General features: G+C 45.5%; 1 protein-coding gene across 1 annotated transcript; it reads left to right on the top strand.

The window, feature by feature from the left end:
* Positions 1–1,083: 1,083 nt before the first annotated feature.
* LOC116410474 lies at positions 1,084–9,589 on the top strand. Its single transcript, XM_031901188.1, has 6 exons — positions 1,084–1,310; positions 2,880–4,100; positions 4,810–5,027; positions 5,773–6,140; positions 7,702–7,958; positions 9,092–9,589. The coding sequence occupies exons 1-6, from the start codon at positions 1,262–1,264 to the stop codon at positions 9,244–9,246; spliced, it is 2,268 nt and encodes a 755-aa protein (XP_031757048.1). The 5' UTR covers positions 1,084–1,261; the 3' UTR covers positions 9,247–9,589.
* Positions 9,590–16,999: the final 7,410 nt, after the last annotated feature.

Below are 16,999 nucleotides of genomic sequence, written 5' to 3'. Positions count from 1 at the left end.
TACAAGAGTAAAGGGGCTCTGTGGGGTGTCCATTATTTATATAAAGGAGCAATTCCCAACCAGTGGTCCTTCAGTTGTTGATAAATTATTATCCTGTAGGGACCCATAGAGTTAATATGCCCCTATGGCTTTAAACCCTACCATTTTCTTATTCCTTTTTACTGGGCAAAGACTCATGTATCTATTTTGGTATTTACCTATACCTGATTATTGGCCCATAGGTAGACCACACCCAACCACACTTTAATATAGTGTTTGAGAAGGGGTGGATCTTCCTTCTTGGCCTTCAGCAGTTTACCTGTACGGATGTGCTCCAGGAAGCCTGGGATCCACGTGGCCCAGAAGTGTTTGCCCCTAAGGGAACTTTTCACCGTTAGAGAAGTCGGGGAACAGGGACCCTGTGAACAAGGTTATCTGGAGCAGGTTAATTCTGTTATAGCGCTGTCTAGGAGAGTGAGTCAGTCAGTGCTGAGCTAGAAAGAGCAGCTTCTTGGCTCCAACCAGGAGAGGAGAGTTAAGGGAGTAGTCTCCTACCGGCTCTGCTGCCTTAGTGAAGGGACCGCAGTAGTGACAAGGGTATCAGGCTATATTCTATCCCTAATCCACATCTGCTGTGAGGGATCTGGGCCACTTAAGGTGAATAACCCTGAGGATTTATTGTACTACTCTATTCCCCATGGTGGTGCATCTGTGCTCTGCAATATCATCCATTGTACCAGCTGAATATTGGTTATACCTCTATCAAATTGTGAGTATTATCAACCCTGCACTTGGATCTTGGATCTTGATCTTGGACAAATCAAATGTTATTTTAGTTTTGCTGCAAAGAGCTCCTGGCGACCTTATTATCTTTCATTTCATTCATACACTTACATCTGCCAGTGGGGAGGTGTAGTTCAACCAATTCCTAACATAATACTTCCCCTTAGCAAAGGCCCATCTTGTGAAGGAGGAGTCCAAAGTAGCCCATGCTCTATCACTAGTTGGTCTTTGTCTGTTTTAGTCAAATTACATTGTTTGGGGGTATAGTTGTCCTTTAATAAAGCACTAAATTGGAACATTATTGTTTTTCAGTCTGTTCCACACCTGCCCCATTCCCATGTCACCGTTATCATCACATTAGGATCATATTTTATACTAATGTTGGATACTGGATCAGCTGGCAAACACAATAGGAACAGAGGGAGAGATAAGGCCTTGTATATAAGGATGGCCCAGAAGGCTCAGCCCACAGAACCAGGGAACCTACAGAGGAACCACAATGGCAAAACTCTTTGTGATTGTCATTTTTATAGGGATTCTTGCAAAAGGTAATATCTTTTTTGTTCTTTTTTTGTAGTTCAGTCACCCCCGGTCTGGCCAGTCCTACACTCACTCACCCCCAGTCTGGCCTGTCCCACACTCACTCACCCCCAGTCTGGCCAGCCCTATACTCACTCACCCCCGGTCTGGCCTGTCCTACACTCACTCACCCCCGGTCTGGCCTGTCCTACACTCACTCACCCCCGGTCTGGCCTGTCCTACACTCACTCACCCCCGGTCTGGCCTGTCCTACACTCACTCACCCCCGGTCTGGTCTGTCCTACACTCACTCACCCCCGGTCTGGTCTGTCCTACACTCACTCACCCCCGGTCTGGCCAGTCCTACACTCACTCACCCCCAGTCTGGCCAGCCCTATACTCACTCACCCCCGGTCTGGTCTGTCCTACACTCACTCACCCCCGGTCTGGCCAGTCCCACACTCACTCACCCCCGGTCTGGCCAGTCCCACACTCACTCACCCCCAGTCTGGCCAGTCCTACACTCACTCACCCCCTGTCTGGCCTGTCCTACACTCACTCACCCCGGTCTGGCCTGTCCTACACTCACTCACCCCGGTCTGGCCTGTCCTACACTCACTCACCCCCTGTCTGGCCAGTCCTACACTCACTCACCCCCGGTCTGGCCAGTCCTACACTCACTCACCCCCTGTCTGGCCTGTCCTACACTCACTCACCCCGGTCTGGCCTGTCCTACACTCACTCACCCCGGTCTGGCCTGTCCTACACTCACTCACCCCGGTCTGGCCAGTCCTACACTCACTCACCCCCTGTCTGGCCTGTCCTACACTCACTCACCCCCGGTCTGGCCTGTCCTACACTCACTCACCCCCGATCTGGCCTGTCCTACACTCACTCACCCCCGGTCTGGCCAGTCCCACACTCACTCACCCCCGGTCTGGCCTGTCCTACACTCACTCACCCCCGGTCTGGCCTGTCCTACACTCACTCACCCCCGGTCTGGCCTGTCCCACACTCACTCACCCCCGGTCTGGCCAGTCCCACACTCACTCACCCCCGGTCTGGCCAGTCCCACACTCACTCACCCCCAGTCTGGCCTGTCCCACACTCACTCACCCCCGGTCTGGCCAGTCCTACACTCACTCACCCCCGGTCTGGCCTGTCCTACACTCACTCACCCCCGGTCTGGCCAGTCCCACACTCACTCACCCCCGGTCTGGCCAGTCCCACACTCACTCACCCCCGGTCTGGCCTGTCCTACACTCACTCACCCCCGGTCTGGCCAGTCCCACACTCACTCACCCCCGGTCTGGCCAGTCCCACACTCACTCACCCCCGGTCTGGCCAGTCCCACACTCACTCACCCCCGGTCTGGCCAGTCCCACACTCACTCACCCCCAGTCTGGCCAGCCCTATACTCACTTTTATCTGATTCATTAAGAATTCTACTGCTTCATTATACGGTTTAGGTTCTGTAGGGTTCCACCTTTGCTCCATGTGTTTATATTAAAGCAGGATGTTGGTACCAATGTCGACCAAAAGTTCAAGAATCAATGCTCTGTTATTATTTAATCTTGTTCTGTTTTTATTTTCTCTAGGAGGGGCTCAGAGAAGATTTCTAACAGCTTTTATGGACATGAAACACTGGACGCCATCAACAAAGCTTGAACTCTACCTGGTGACTTATGATAAGCCAGCGACTGTGGCAGTGACTGTAGCAGAGCCATTATTCAATAAGACTGTAGCCATTGAAAGTGATAGTTATGGCTTGGTGACCCTAGACTATCAGTACATGATCTCTGAGAGTGAGAAGAAGGCATCTTCCAAAATGGTGCTGGTCACTTCCAGTGAAGACATTTCAGTTTTTGCCTTTTACATAGACGGTGAAACCTCTGACGCCATGGCCTGTCTACCACAAGAGGATCTGGGGATGGAATATTATATATTTACTCCAGGGGGGAGGCAGGGTAACCAGTTTGCTATTGCCAACGGTTTAGAAGAAGTAGTATCGGTGAGTGTCACCGTCTCAGGGCTCATTGAGTTTAATGGGATTCAGTACAGAGACCGGGACTCTTTCTCCTTCTCCCTCGAGTCCCAGCAGATTATTCAGTTCCAAAGTCAATATGATATAACAGGCACCGGAATTACAGCCAGTGCCCCCGTGGCTGTTTTCAGTGGCAACAAGTGTTTTGCTGGCATCGGCGTAGCTTGTGACATCGTAGTGGACCAGTTGTACCCCGTGAAGAACTGGGGGGAACATTTTGCTGCATTTCCCTTGTTAAAGCACCACCAAGATTTCATAGATATAATAGCAGCTAATGCAAATACAGTGGTAAATGTTGATGAAGCCAATGCAACCACTGAGTACATTCTACACCAAGGATCCCACGTAAGACTCACTTTATCCGACGCCATTCTTGTGGATTCCAGCAAACCTGTTATGATGTCGTATGTCCTCCAAGACAGCAAGCCTAATGGATATGTTGATCGTTACGACCCATTTTTTACTTCCGTTCCATCCTTGGAGCCGACAAGGAAATACTACAAGTTTATAACTCATGGGTTTTATTTTAACTTCCTTCTCATTGTATCCAACGCATCGTCAGTATCAGAATTCTACCTTGATCACCAGCCCCTCAGTCAGTATAATGTGTCCACCCTCGAGTTACATGGAGTTAATGGCTTTGAAGTCGCATTGGGTAAAGTGGGCGGGCAGCATGAAATATACCATGAATCCTCAACCTTCACCATCTATGTTTATGGGATTGAAGCTTATCGTTCTTATGGATATCCGCTGGGCCAAGAAACAACATATCCAGGTAAGTAAATGAATGGCAATTCCAGCAGCAAATGAAATAAAGGTGGTTCTTATAATGGCATGGATACAACTAAAATAAACTAAATAATAAACTCTATTTACTCTTAGGGGCACATTTACTAACCCACGAACGGGCCGAATGCGTCCGATTGCGTTTTTTTCGTAATGATCGGTAATTTTGTGATTTTTTCGGCGTCTTTACGATTTTTGCGTAAAAACGCGAGTTTTTCGGCGTCTCTACGATTTTTGCGTAAAAACGCGAGTTTTTGTAGCCATTACGAAAGTTGCGCAAAGTCACGATTTTTTCGTAGCGTTAAAACTTGCGCGAAACGTCGCGCCTTTTAAGTTTTAACGCTACGAAAAAGGCGCGACTTTGCGCGCAAGTGTTAACGCTACGAAAAAATCGCGACTTTGCGCAATTTTCGTAATGGCTACGAAAAACTCGCGTTTTTACGCAAAAATCGTAAAGACGCCGAAAAACTCACGTTTTTACGCAAAAATCGTAAAGACGCCGAAAAAATCGCAAAAAATAAGAAAAAGTCGCAAAATGTTCGTTTCCAATCTGAATTTTTCCAATTCGGATTCTAAATCGTGTCTTAGTAAATCAGCCCCTTAATGTGCCATGATTATTCAAGGCCACCACAAGAGGTGTACAAGTGGCTCATTGGTGGGGGGTTAATACAACTGATTTTATATGTTTCACTTTCCAGACCCACCATCTCCAAAGCCAACGTTGGAACCTGAAAGTTCCCCTTTGCTGCAATGTTCTACCAATGGCGCTGAGTACCACTTGCCCATGAAGGTGCTGTATGAGGCTGGCTTGTCTGTCAATGATATTCACCTTGAAGACCCTCTGTGTCAGGCAGAGCAGGATGGGAATTTTGCAGTTATTAAAGTACCCTTGAGTGGCTGTGGAACCAGCATTCTGGTGAGATTCTATTTACCATCTATTATATATGACCTTTCCAATGTTTGCTATCAGGTTAACCTATACTCCCCCCCTACCCCAAATTGAAGCATTAGGGAATCTATAAATGAGGTCTGGGTTTTAAAACTCATTTCTCTAGGGGCCAAATGGTAGGGCCGCCTCGCCTGGGCAACCAGAAGCAGTGATTGGGGGCTCAGCTTGAAAGCCAATTAGAGTGAGATTTGAGGAGAATGCCTAATTGCTCTTCTAGATACTGAGGGGACCTTAGCACGACAGTCCCATGGAACTTAGGGGTGAGCAGATTTTGAAGTTCTTTATATAATGGTTTCATAGTTCTGTAACTTTATGGGCTTAGGGCAGTGATCCCCAACCAGTGGCTCGGGGACAACATGTTGCTCCCCAACCCCTTGGGTGTTGCTCTCAGTGCCCCCAAACCAAGGAGTTATTTTTGAATTCCTGACTTGGGGGCAAGTTTTGGTTGAATAAAAACAAGATTTCCTACCAAATAAAGTCCCTGTAAGCTGATAGGGTGCATAGAGGCCCCTAATAGCCAATCACAGCCCTTATTTGGCTCCTCCATGAACTTTTATGGTGCTTGTGTTGCTCCCCAAGTCTTTTTATATTTGACTGTGGCTCACTAGTAAGAAAGTTTGGGGACCCCTGGCTTAGGGGATTCTCATCAAACAGCATTTCTTTATGGGAATTGATTAATTAACCATGAGACAATGATGTCCCCTTCCTGCAGAACAAAGAAGGGCAGATAGTGTATATAAACACTGTCTATGGGACTGTGCCGAGGACCAGTATCCATCGTATTGAAGCCCCAGTGAGCTGTGAAATGAAGAGGGAGGAGAACCTACGTCTGAATTTTAACCCCAAAGTGACTGATGTGGTGTCCCGAGGCCACTATAACATCTCGCTGAAGTTTTATCACAGTGATGCCTTCGCTGCACCCATAACTGACTTCCCTTACGAGATGAGCCTCCCCAGCAAGCTCTACGTGGAGTTTAAAGTGGAATCTGTGGATAAAGAGCTCCAGCTGCTGACAGAGGACTGCAAGTGCTCCCCGTCCTTAGAAGATACAGGGAACTCCTACACTCTCATTCAGCATGGGTAAGGCATGATCCTCCTGTTCCTGTTGTTCCAATTCCATATGTATAATGTGCCCAGCACCGCCCCCTTTGGGTGCGCCAGTTGCACCAATTTCTGGTGGAAACACACAGATTACTCTCCACTCTTATGAAAACCTGTGACAATCCCCCCCATTTCTAAAGTGGTTCAAATATATCTGCACAGTGGGGGAATATATACAATTTACATATACAGTTATGGGACCTGTTATCCAGAATGCTCAGGACCTGGGGTTTTCCAGATAAAAGATCTTTTCATAATAATATATTAAATATATATATTATATATATAAATATAATATTTAATAATATAAGGGGTAATTATATCTTAGTTGGGATCAAGTACAGGTACTGTTTTATTATTACAGAGAAAAGGGAATCATTTAACCATTAAATAAACCCAATAGGGCTGTTCTGCCCCCAATAAGGGGTAATTATATCTTAGTTGGGATCAAGTACAGGTACTGTTTTATTATTACAGAGAAAAGGGAATCATTTAACCATGAAATAAACCCAATAGGGCTGTTCTGCCCCAATAAGGGGTAATTATATCTTAGTTGGGATCAAGTACAGGTACTGTTTTATTATTACAGAGAAAAGGGAATCATTTAACCATTAAATAAACCCAATAGGGCTGTTCTGCCCCCAATAAGGGGTAATTATATCTTAGTTGGGATCAAGTACAGGTACTGTTTTATTATTACAGAGAAAAGGGAATCATTTAACCATTAAATAAACCCAATAGGGCTGTTCTGCCCCCAATAAGGGGTAATTATATCTTAGTTGGGATCAAGTACAGGTACTGTTTTATTATTACAGAGAAAAGGGAATCATTTTTAAATTCTGAATTATTTGATTAAAACGGAGTCTCTGAGAGATGGCCTTCCTGTAATATGGAGCTTTCTGTATAATGCATAATTGTATATATATATATATATATACTTATATACATATTGGAAGGACCACACTACATTATGGGATTATCTTCCTGAGTAGTGTAGTACTTTTTGTTTAATTTTTTTTTCAAGACTTGTTGAGTGCTATACTTTTATCTTTATATATGCAGTATATATATATACACACACACACACTCCCATATAGTGTCACTGCATGTACAGAGCAGGGTTTCTAACTGTGTTTTTGTTGTGGCTGAATATACAAAACATTGCACATATTGCCTATATATCATCAGAATGTTATTGCAGGTTAATGCACCAAAGCAGAAAGCAGAGGCACCCCCAGAGCTACTTGTCTATATGAGCTGCTGGCCCTTTCTTAGCCCTGCATACAGTCTTCCAATGAGTGCAATGAGAAGAATGTTAGTCAGAGTTACCTTCATAGAAGCTTGAGCAAAACAACAGGGAAAAGAGACAAAAGAACTAATAAAAGCCCCTTAAATATGGAGAATATGAGGAAATATTTCAGTTCCCACCCACAGTAAATCATGATTTGACAGAACCTTCTCCAGGTCAGAATTCTCCCCTGTACAAAAAGTCTGTCCTGATTCTGTTCAGCTTCTTATTCCAACCCAATTGCTTTTCCAGCTGTTTCCAGGACTTCACCCTGCAGGAGCACCCGGTGTTGGACCACAGAGAGCAACGATTTAGCTTCCACGCTTTCAAATTCGACAAGTCGGAGGAGGTGTTTGTGGCCTGTAGGGTTATCATCTGCCATAACAGCACTTACCCCAACCGCTGCACTCAGGGCTGCGCCGGGCACAGGCACAAACGGGATGTTTTTGGCTCTAAAGTCCATATGGATTGGGCGAGGCTTTCCCAGGGCCCTGTTGTATTCACACACGGTAACTTTCATCCTATGTATTTATTTGTTATAATACAACGTCTTGTGTAGGAACAGTCGAGATGGAACAAGAACATCATGGTCCAACAGTATCAGAGTGGGCCCCCCAGGGCTCTCTAGGGAGCCTGACATTGATTGCACGACTCTCACAGCTATGAGATGCAGAGAGTGCTCTAAATCTTTAGACCTATGGTGGGAATTGTTATTGCCCGGGGCCCACTAGAGCTGTGCCCCCCGGGAGACCCTCTGATACCCTGCCTGGAAGGCTTGGTAGAGACATAAACAGCAACATACTAAATAAGGTTAAAGTACAATTCACCATAATAAGCACTCTAAGAACTGACCAGGCCGATCCATAGGAAAGCATGAATATTACCCACCCACCAACCCAGCTGCCATGACAGCCTCTCAGAGGGAAATCAATGCCTTTCCCACTGGAAATTGAAGGTATGTTGTTCCCAGGTCAGTTAGTACCAATAATAGAACAGCCATTAATGCCCTTGCGAGGAGGCTTCTAACCTGTTTTGAACCCCCACCAATAGCCCCTTAAATCCCAACAACCTAATAGTTTGGGTAATTTACAATGCCCACACAGTGTGCAAAGTGCATAAAGAGACCGCAATGGATGGTGGGACCTGCCAATAAGTATAATGGGTCCCAGTGAGAAAAATGCCCTTAAAACAACCCTGATCTGCTGTGGCTATGCCCAAATTGTGCCCCTTCATCCTGCCCAGTCACCTGCAAGTCCTGTCCCTTCACAACCTGCAAATTGTTCCTCTGTGGCTTTTGGTGCCCACCTGTGCCATGGGCAGACCCTCCCGGGAGTTCTGCACAATCACCATTTATTTAGCACAAATGAATAATCCATGAAATATCATTCCATGTCGCCCCATAGCTTTATCCTCTTACACATTATGAGATTCATCATAGGAGTTGTCAAGTGGCGCAAAATGAGTTAGGAGGGCTGTATATGGGCGGGCAGATACAATAAGACGGCAAATAGAGAAAAGTGCACTTAACAGTGACAAGAAGGAGATTTTTGGAGAATAACCCAGAGTAGATTTTCAGCTACAATTTCCACTATAATAAAGTCACTTTATCCAATTACAATCACCTTTATCTTTTCCTTTGCAGGAGGGACCCCCAACTTGAGTGACCGGACCTTCTTCTCATCAGTCTTTGTGGCCACTCTTTGTGTATTGGGACTGCTGTGTGTGGTAGCCCTGAGGCTACAGAGGCACCATTACTATAGGCAAGGGTACTCACTGGTGCAGTGCGACAGGGACTGACTCCCTTAGAAAGAAGCCATTTACTCAGCCAGGCCTAGAGGGCAATAAGTGGTGTATAACTGCCAGCTTTGTAAGAGAGTAGAACTGAATGCAGGAGCAGGATGTGTAAATGAAGTGTAAATGAAGGAATTAATGTTGGGCTCTTGGAACATAATAAAAATCTGCAGAATAATCAAAAACCAGGGCAGTTAGACTGAAGCCCCTCTGTACTTTGGTTTTTGTGCCCATAGTGTTTGCTTTGCAATCTTATGTGGTCCTGCACTGCCACCTAGTGGTGCTGTGGTAGAACACAAGCAATGGAAGTCCAGTGAGTAAAATTCTGCTCATATTTGTCTAATCCAAAGATTTGAATGTTGTTTTTTTTTTTATCAGGGCTTTGCCTGTTATTATAGTCAGTATTAGAGATGATTGGCCCTACAGCGTTTAGCTGGGCCACACTAGAAATAGAAGTGAGTCTTTCTACCTGTTTCATGCAGATGTCTGACAGCAAGAGGCTCACATCCAGTTAACACAGATCCAAATCCACACACAGATCTAAATTTGCAGCCAAAACTCCTACCTCCCAACTGTCCAGATTTTCACAGCCCACAGTCTTGGATTCTCATTGAAAAGTTCCTTATTTCCCTTTGATCTCCTGCACTGAACGCCAATAAAAATACAAAGTTTCTCAAACTTAATTAAATAAGTGGCTTTTGGCAGAGCCCAGAATACTCACCCCTGCACTGAGATACAATTGTACCTAATAAGCTAAACAGGTCTTTTGGGGGAATTGAGACTTGCAACTTAAAGAGCAATTTCACCTTCATTAGAAAAACTGTAGTAACAGATAAAACAGGACCCCAAAACCCCCAGAAATGTGTGGAAACTTTACATAACCTGCCAAATTTTGTAAAAATGGGGGTTGTATTAAGGGGGTGTGGTCACTAAATTGGTCATATTAACAAAAAAATTTGCCCCGCTACGTGCGCCATTTCTTTTTGTCCCTCTTTGCACTTTTCAAATGTTGAGAGGCATGAAATGGGCAGAAACTGACCAGCAGGTGGCGCTGCTGTAACCAAATTCATTCATATTAACAGTACAAAAGTGCTTAGAATTGCACTCATGCCAATTTTACATTTACTTATGTTAAAGGTTTACTTATCCTTTATGGACCACACCAATGGACCAATGCAGCCCTCTGTCATTTACATTTTTAACCTGCTCAATAAAAAATCAGCCAGATGTCAGTCAGTCAGGAGGACCCGTGCGTCGGCCAATACACCGCCAACTTGGTTTCAAGAGTTGTGGGGTACCTACAGTATTGCAGGGTGAAATTGCAGTTCACCAACAACTAGAAAGCCTCAGGTTGAACAATAAATCTCACTCCTAAACCAACATAAATTGATTTGGTGTCACTAAGGAATACGCAAGGGTCCTGCAATCACTGACCCCGTGTAAGAGACTGTCGGCGCCATGCCCAGGTGGTGCCCATAATGCTGAAGATGCTACTTACATGTCTAAAAACACAGCTTTGCCCTTAGGCCCATTAGTCCTTCTGTTTATTTCTATTTTCTTCCCAGTAAGAGATGCCCTGGAGGCTCGGTGCCCTTGATGCTCGGTGCCCACACAGACACAGCTAGCCCTGGCTGCTCATAGGGACTCGTTCGCTCTCTCAGTCCCCGGCCCCATTCTGCGTGTCACAGGGCGGCACAGGGTTACCTTCCTGACTGTATAAACACACAGCACATAACCTCTCCAAAAAAATAACTTTTTCTGTTTTGAAAAGTGTGGAAATGGAATGTTTGGGAATTCTCCCCCAATTAAGAAGCCACCTGGCCGGACTGCCCCGGGATTCTCCTTACTGTGGTGCCTGGGGCAGCGGATCTCATGGTTTGGCCCGTGACCTACAAGACCTGTCTGATGCCTCAGTGATTAGGAACATTCCACTCCCGCTCTCTCCTGCACTCACTTCCTCGCTCTCTTGTTTTCCCAAAGCAGCAAAATCCTTGGGAACATTGTGTGTTGGGATTTTAAAATGTAAAAAACAGAAAAACATTTGGGTCATTTTAGCAGAAAACAAAGGCTGACAGTAGTACCTTGGTGGCCATCTGTCTGCTTGGCTGCTCCAGAAAGAGTCAGGCCCGGACTGGCAATCTGTGGGTTCAGGCAAATGCCAGAGGGGCTGCTGTAAGCTGCCATAGACACTCACTATTTATTGGGCTAATGGGGGGCTGTTTGGGCCTCTGTGTACTTGGAATGCCAGGGCCTATTTTCAATCTGGATCCAGGCCTAGGGCGATGCAATACTGCTATACGGGTGCAGGGTCGGGCTGTGCCGCTGGGACTCCTACCTTGTATCCCACTGAATGATTAACATGACCAAAATGATACATCGGTACCTATAAATCTTTGATGAAATGGCTGCACTGGGGGGGGGGTACATCATTTAGCAGCACTAATTATTAATGAGCAACACCACAATAGATAATTCATTGCATTTTATTGTGTGGATAATTTATTAGGTTTTATTGCCGCTGTAATTACGGGGAAACAGAACATCGATTGCTACTGACAGGATCCTTATATAGTGAGCCCTGGGGGGTTGGTGCAGCTGAACATATGGTTAGTGAGGGGTCTTCTACTGACCTGCACCTCAGGCCCCCACACAGCGGCTGGGGGGGGGGGGGGCAGATTGTACTGATTACATAGGATAAATAGAAATAATATACCTTGGGCCATAGGCCCACTTTCTAAACTATTTTTCCTCCTCTTTATTATCCAAGTCTCTTTTCTCTATCCTTCCATCTCTTTTTCCCATAAAGAAATAGGGAATGACCATGAAATAAGCTAAATAGTTAGGCTAAGCAAGAGGCCCCACTGACACCTGGGCCCACCGGGAGTTTTCCTGGTATCCTCATGGGCCAGTCCGACACTGGTACCTACGCCCATGTCTGGGATACACAACATAGAGCAGAAACTTCTAGTTGGATTTAGAACTTTAAAGAAATTAAAGAGTTACATTTAGATCACTAAAAGCAAGCAAAGAACATTGCGGAACCCAAGGAGCTGCCTCTTTGCTGTAGGAAAGTCTGGAATTCCAAAAAGAAGACAAGAAGTTTATTCTCATTCATCCAGGTCATGATACAGTATGGACCTTATAGAAGTCAGGGAGCAGGGACCCCATGAATGAGGTAAAGGTATCGGTAGTCAGCTCAGGCAGTTCAGCCATAGCCCATTCATAGAGAGTCAGACAGGCCGGCTTAGTAGGAGCAGCTTCCACCCCACCAAGGAGAAGCAGTAGCTGCCTACAGGGTTGGAATTGAGTGTGCAGGGCCAACTGGGGCTGCCATCTCAGGGGCCCCGACCCCCTACCCCGCACAGCCCCCCAAGCACAAAGATATCATACTAAACTAGGCACGACCAGGGGAGGGAGATCAGAGTTGTTTGCTGGTGGGTATGGGGTCTGAATCGGCGGGTCCCGCTCTCACTAAGCCTTGTGACCCAAAGCTCCTTGCTCTACATGCACCCCCTATTCAGGCCTATAGAGGGACTGCCAGTCCCATATGGTGCTAAGTGCTGCTGTAATGTGGAATGTAACAAAATGTACAGCAGGTGGCGCTGCTTATAAAAATATCAGTCCAATATATATTAGATTATTCAGGCACTCACAGCGCTACTGTCTCTCCATTGCTTTAATGTCTCCTATGGTGCTGAAACACACAACATAAACACTACACTCTTATATCTATCTGTATATGTCATCTTGTATCTATCTATCTATCTATCTATCTATCTATCATCTATCTATCTATCTATCTATCTATCTATCAATCATCTATCTATCTATCTATCTATCTATCTATCTATCTATCTATCATCTATCTATCATCTATCTATCTATCTATCTATCAATCATCTAGTTATCTATCCATCTATCTATCTATCTATCTATCTATCTATCAATCATCTATTTATCTATCTATCTATCTATCTATCTATCATCTATCTATCTATCTATCTATCTATCAATCATCTATTTATCTATCTATCTATCTATCTATCTATCTATCATCTATCTATCTATCTATCAATCATCTATTTATCTATCTATCTATCTATCTATCTATCAATCTATCATCTATCTATCTATCTATCTATCTATCTATCTATCATCTATCTATCTATCTATCTATCTATCTATCTATCTATGATCTATCTATCTATCTATCAATCTATCTATGATCTATCTATCTATCATCTATCTATCTATCTATGATCTATCTATCTATCTATCTATCTATCTATCTATCATCTATCTATCTATCTATCTATCTATCTATCTATCATCTATCTATCTACTATCTATCTATCTATCTATCTATCTATCTATCTATCTATCATCATCTATCATATATCTGCATAAAGGTGGTCATATGAGTGGGATATTCTCCCTGGGATTTGTGGGACACATGTAATGACTACAGGGGGGGCATGGTGGGACAGAATGGCATTGTGTTGCTGTCCAGCTGCTTCCAATGTCATGTAGAACATATTAACAGATCCAAGTCCATGTGTGGGGGTCCTGAACAAGTCAGGCAGGGAGAAACCCCAGTTTAAGGTTCCAGCCAGACCCTATATAAGCTGGAATGTTACACCTAACTGGCAACTGTCTGGGAACATGGTGCATCTGTCATCAGCCAGCTGTCTGACCCATACAGGGGCGCTGAGTGAGAGTGGGGTGTGAGCTGATAAGCATTGTCTAAACAGAAACACATAGGCACACACAGTATGAGACCTGCCCTGACCCCCTCTGTGTCGTGTGTTGGACCACCAGAACGGATAAAGGCAAAGCACAGACTCCCAATGCGTCAGGCAGAGCTGCTGGTACATTAATAACAATTAACTGCCTTTACTTTCATAAGCCAGGGCCGGCCAGAAGGCAAGGTGACTGAGGCAGTAGCCTGGGGCTGAGCTTCAGAGGCCCCACCACATACAGATAACTGGCTGAAAGCTCAGTTCAGGGCACCTGGGGGCCCCCCACCTACACTGGTGAGTTTGCTATATTAAAGGATATGTCCTATGTGTTTTGATTAACAATGAGCACAAAATGCCAACTGGCCAATGGCCGTATCAATCTAGGAAAGTCCTCCCCAGTTTTCCAAATTAGAAAAACTGGATGGGCAGTTTGGGCCCTTCCAAAAACCAGGCAGTCCAGGTCAAAGTCGGATAGGTGGCAACCCTAATGGGGGCACAAAAAAAAATAATTTGGAGGCCCTGGCTTCTAAGTTCTAGAAAGGGAGAGCAAGTGGTGGGGCGGACAAGGGAGAGGGGCCTGGGACAAGAAGCACTTGCCTTGCAGGCCCGGACTGGCAATCTGTGGGTTCAGGCAAATGCCAGAGGGGTTGCTGTAAGATGCCATAGACACTCACTATTTATTGGGCTGGGGGGGGGGCTGTTTGGGCCTCTGTGTACTTGAAATGCCAGGGGCTATTTTGACTCGCAGTCTGGGCCTGTTGCCTTGGACACAAGTACTTCTAGGCCCGGCCCTCAGGGCTGCCCCCATATCTGGCCTATTATGGATCACACGAGTCCCATTACAAATTGGTTATTAGGCTATGGAAGCTCAGACAAAGAATTACACACAAGGGGGGTAAAAAAGGTTAAAAAAGCTTTGAGATACAAAGCAGAACGTGGGAAGAAAACTATGTGAGTGGACGTGTAGGGGCAGGGTACTTGGAACCAATTATAACAATTATCTACTTCAAATGAGGGGAAAGTGATTTAGGATTGTAAAGAGAAATATGCAGGGGACGGGGGTCTGTAACATCAGGTTCCCCAGCTACTGATTCACCCCCTCACAGTCTAGGAACAGTGTGTAACCACCACAGGTACATTCCTAATAAGAACCTGCGAGTGGGGGGCCTTACAGTTTGAAGTCCCTAAAGACCTGAGTGAATGAAAAAACACACAAGCTTTCTGGAGGATCCACCATGAAGTGCTTGTGTGGGTTTTCCTTCTCGATAATAAAACGTGTTGGGCTCTGTCCGGCCCGGCCAACAAAAATCTCTGTGTCTCCATCACTTCCTTTGCTGTAGTAGACGTCTGCATTTGGGCGTGGGGTGCCAGTGCTTAGTGCAAGTATTATATTGCACATGGAGAAGACTGGGATGGGGGAAACCATAACTTCAGATCAACCAACTGTTAGACATTCGTTACCGGATGCCAAATCCAACTTGTTGCCTTCCCTTGGAGAATGGTGGGCCAAACCTTGTGCCACGGGCCTTAAACCAGGCCACGTGCCCTTCACTGACATTTACAGATGGCCATGAGAAGTCTTTATGTGCGGCCAAAAAGAGAGCGACACCAGTGGGTACAAAGGTAGCCCCCTATTATGCAATGAATCTAGTTTGGGTAATTTTGTTCTCATAAACCCAATTAACCCATCCCAAAGCCCCCATCTAGGCCCGATTAACTTCCTAGAAGACACCAAATAAGAGTAAGGCACAAGACCTGATATCAACACCACTAGGACTGCCAGCCAAAAGTGGACATTATGGCCATAGATGCCAACTGGTTGCATTATAGACTGGGTGCACCTTAGCCACACTCCTATGCTGCCCAAGCCATGCCATTCAGCCCACAGACACACCCCATTCTGCCCAACCCACTCCCCCAATAAAGCTCTTTCATCTGCCTGTTTTGGAGGGTACATTTCAATGGTTTTCAGTGGCTCCAGCACATAAAATTCCCGGTGCAAATTATGATAGTGGGTTACTGGGCTATTAATGTGTGTGACTAGGTGAGGGGGTGGCTCCCAAAAATGAGGGGGAGATGACCTGTCTCCATGGCAAAGGTGCAAAACACCCAACTCTCACTAGAGCCAGTACAGCGAGCAATTTCATAATACCCACCATATTAACCCCCTAAATACCTCACTCATTGCTATAGATAAGTTTGTCCCATAGATGTCAATGTATGAAACTCCAATAAAACAATAGGCTTTACCTGTTGATGCTGGGAGTTCATATCAACAACAACAGGGGGGCTGCAGGGTGTCCCCCCTAATTTATGTAATTGACCCTCCACCCAAAAGTGGTCCCTGCTTTCCTGCAAAGGCCTCATTCTCCTGTGGCTGCCACTCCGGCCTGTAGCTCAGCATTCTGGCACCGTTGGGCATTGTACGCAGGGATTTCCTAGTATTTATCACATTTTATATGAAAGAAAGGAGCCCTTTCTCTTCCTCCCCATAGGAAAGGGATGGGATTTCTGGGAAGTGTGATTATGGGAATCCAGCCAGAGAACAATGTAGCAATTAACGATTACTAACCTTCCCAAACACTTTTCCCCTAAATATGTGTGTGTTGGGGGGGGGGTCTCTCCCAACATTCCTTGGGTTGCACAATCTCCTCACTGGGATCAGGGGACATTGTCGGAATTCTGCTGCCGAGTAGGGAGCTGTTCTTGCAGATACAGAGAGAAATGCCATAGAACTATGTGGGCTGAGTAATGATGGTGTATGAATTCCGTGCATTTGTAGCTATGAGGGGAGCAGTCTCACGTCGGACATGTGTGGGCAAAGAGAAAGGCAACGTCCCCCTCCCAGGCGTGTTGGGAAGTGTCAGTTGCTTTATGGTTAGATGCCATTCATAAAGTATTTGCTCCCCCTGTAGATCCCTTTATATGGGGGCTGCTTGTGTGCAGGGAATTGTGTCCCCTGTCATATTTATTATATAGGGACAGATACTCACTACCTCCCTGCGTGTTTACATCTTCAT

Source organism: Xenopus tropicalis, chromosome 4, assembly GCF_000004195.4.
Source record: "Xenopus tropicalis strain Nigerian chromosome 4, UCB_Xtro_10.0, whole genome shotgun sequence".
Classification (NCBI taxonomy): domain Eukaryota; kingdom Metazoa; phylum Chordata; class Amphibia; order Anura; family Pipidae; genus Xenopus; species Xenopus tropicalis.
This window is presented reverse-complemented; position numbering and strand designations above follow the sequence as displayed.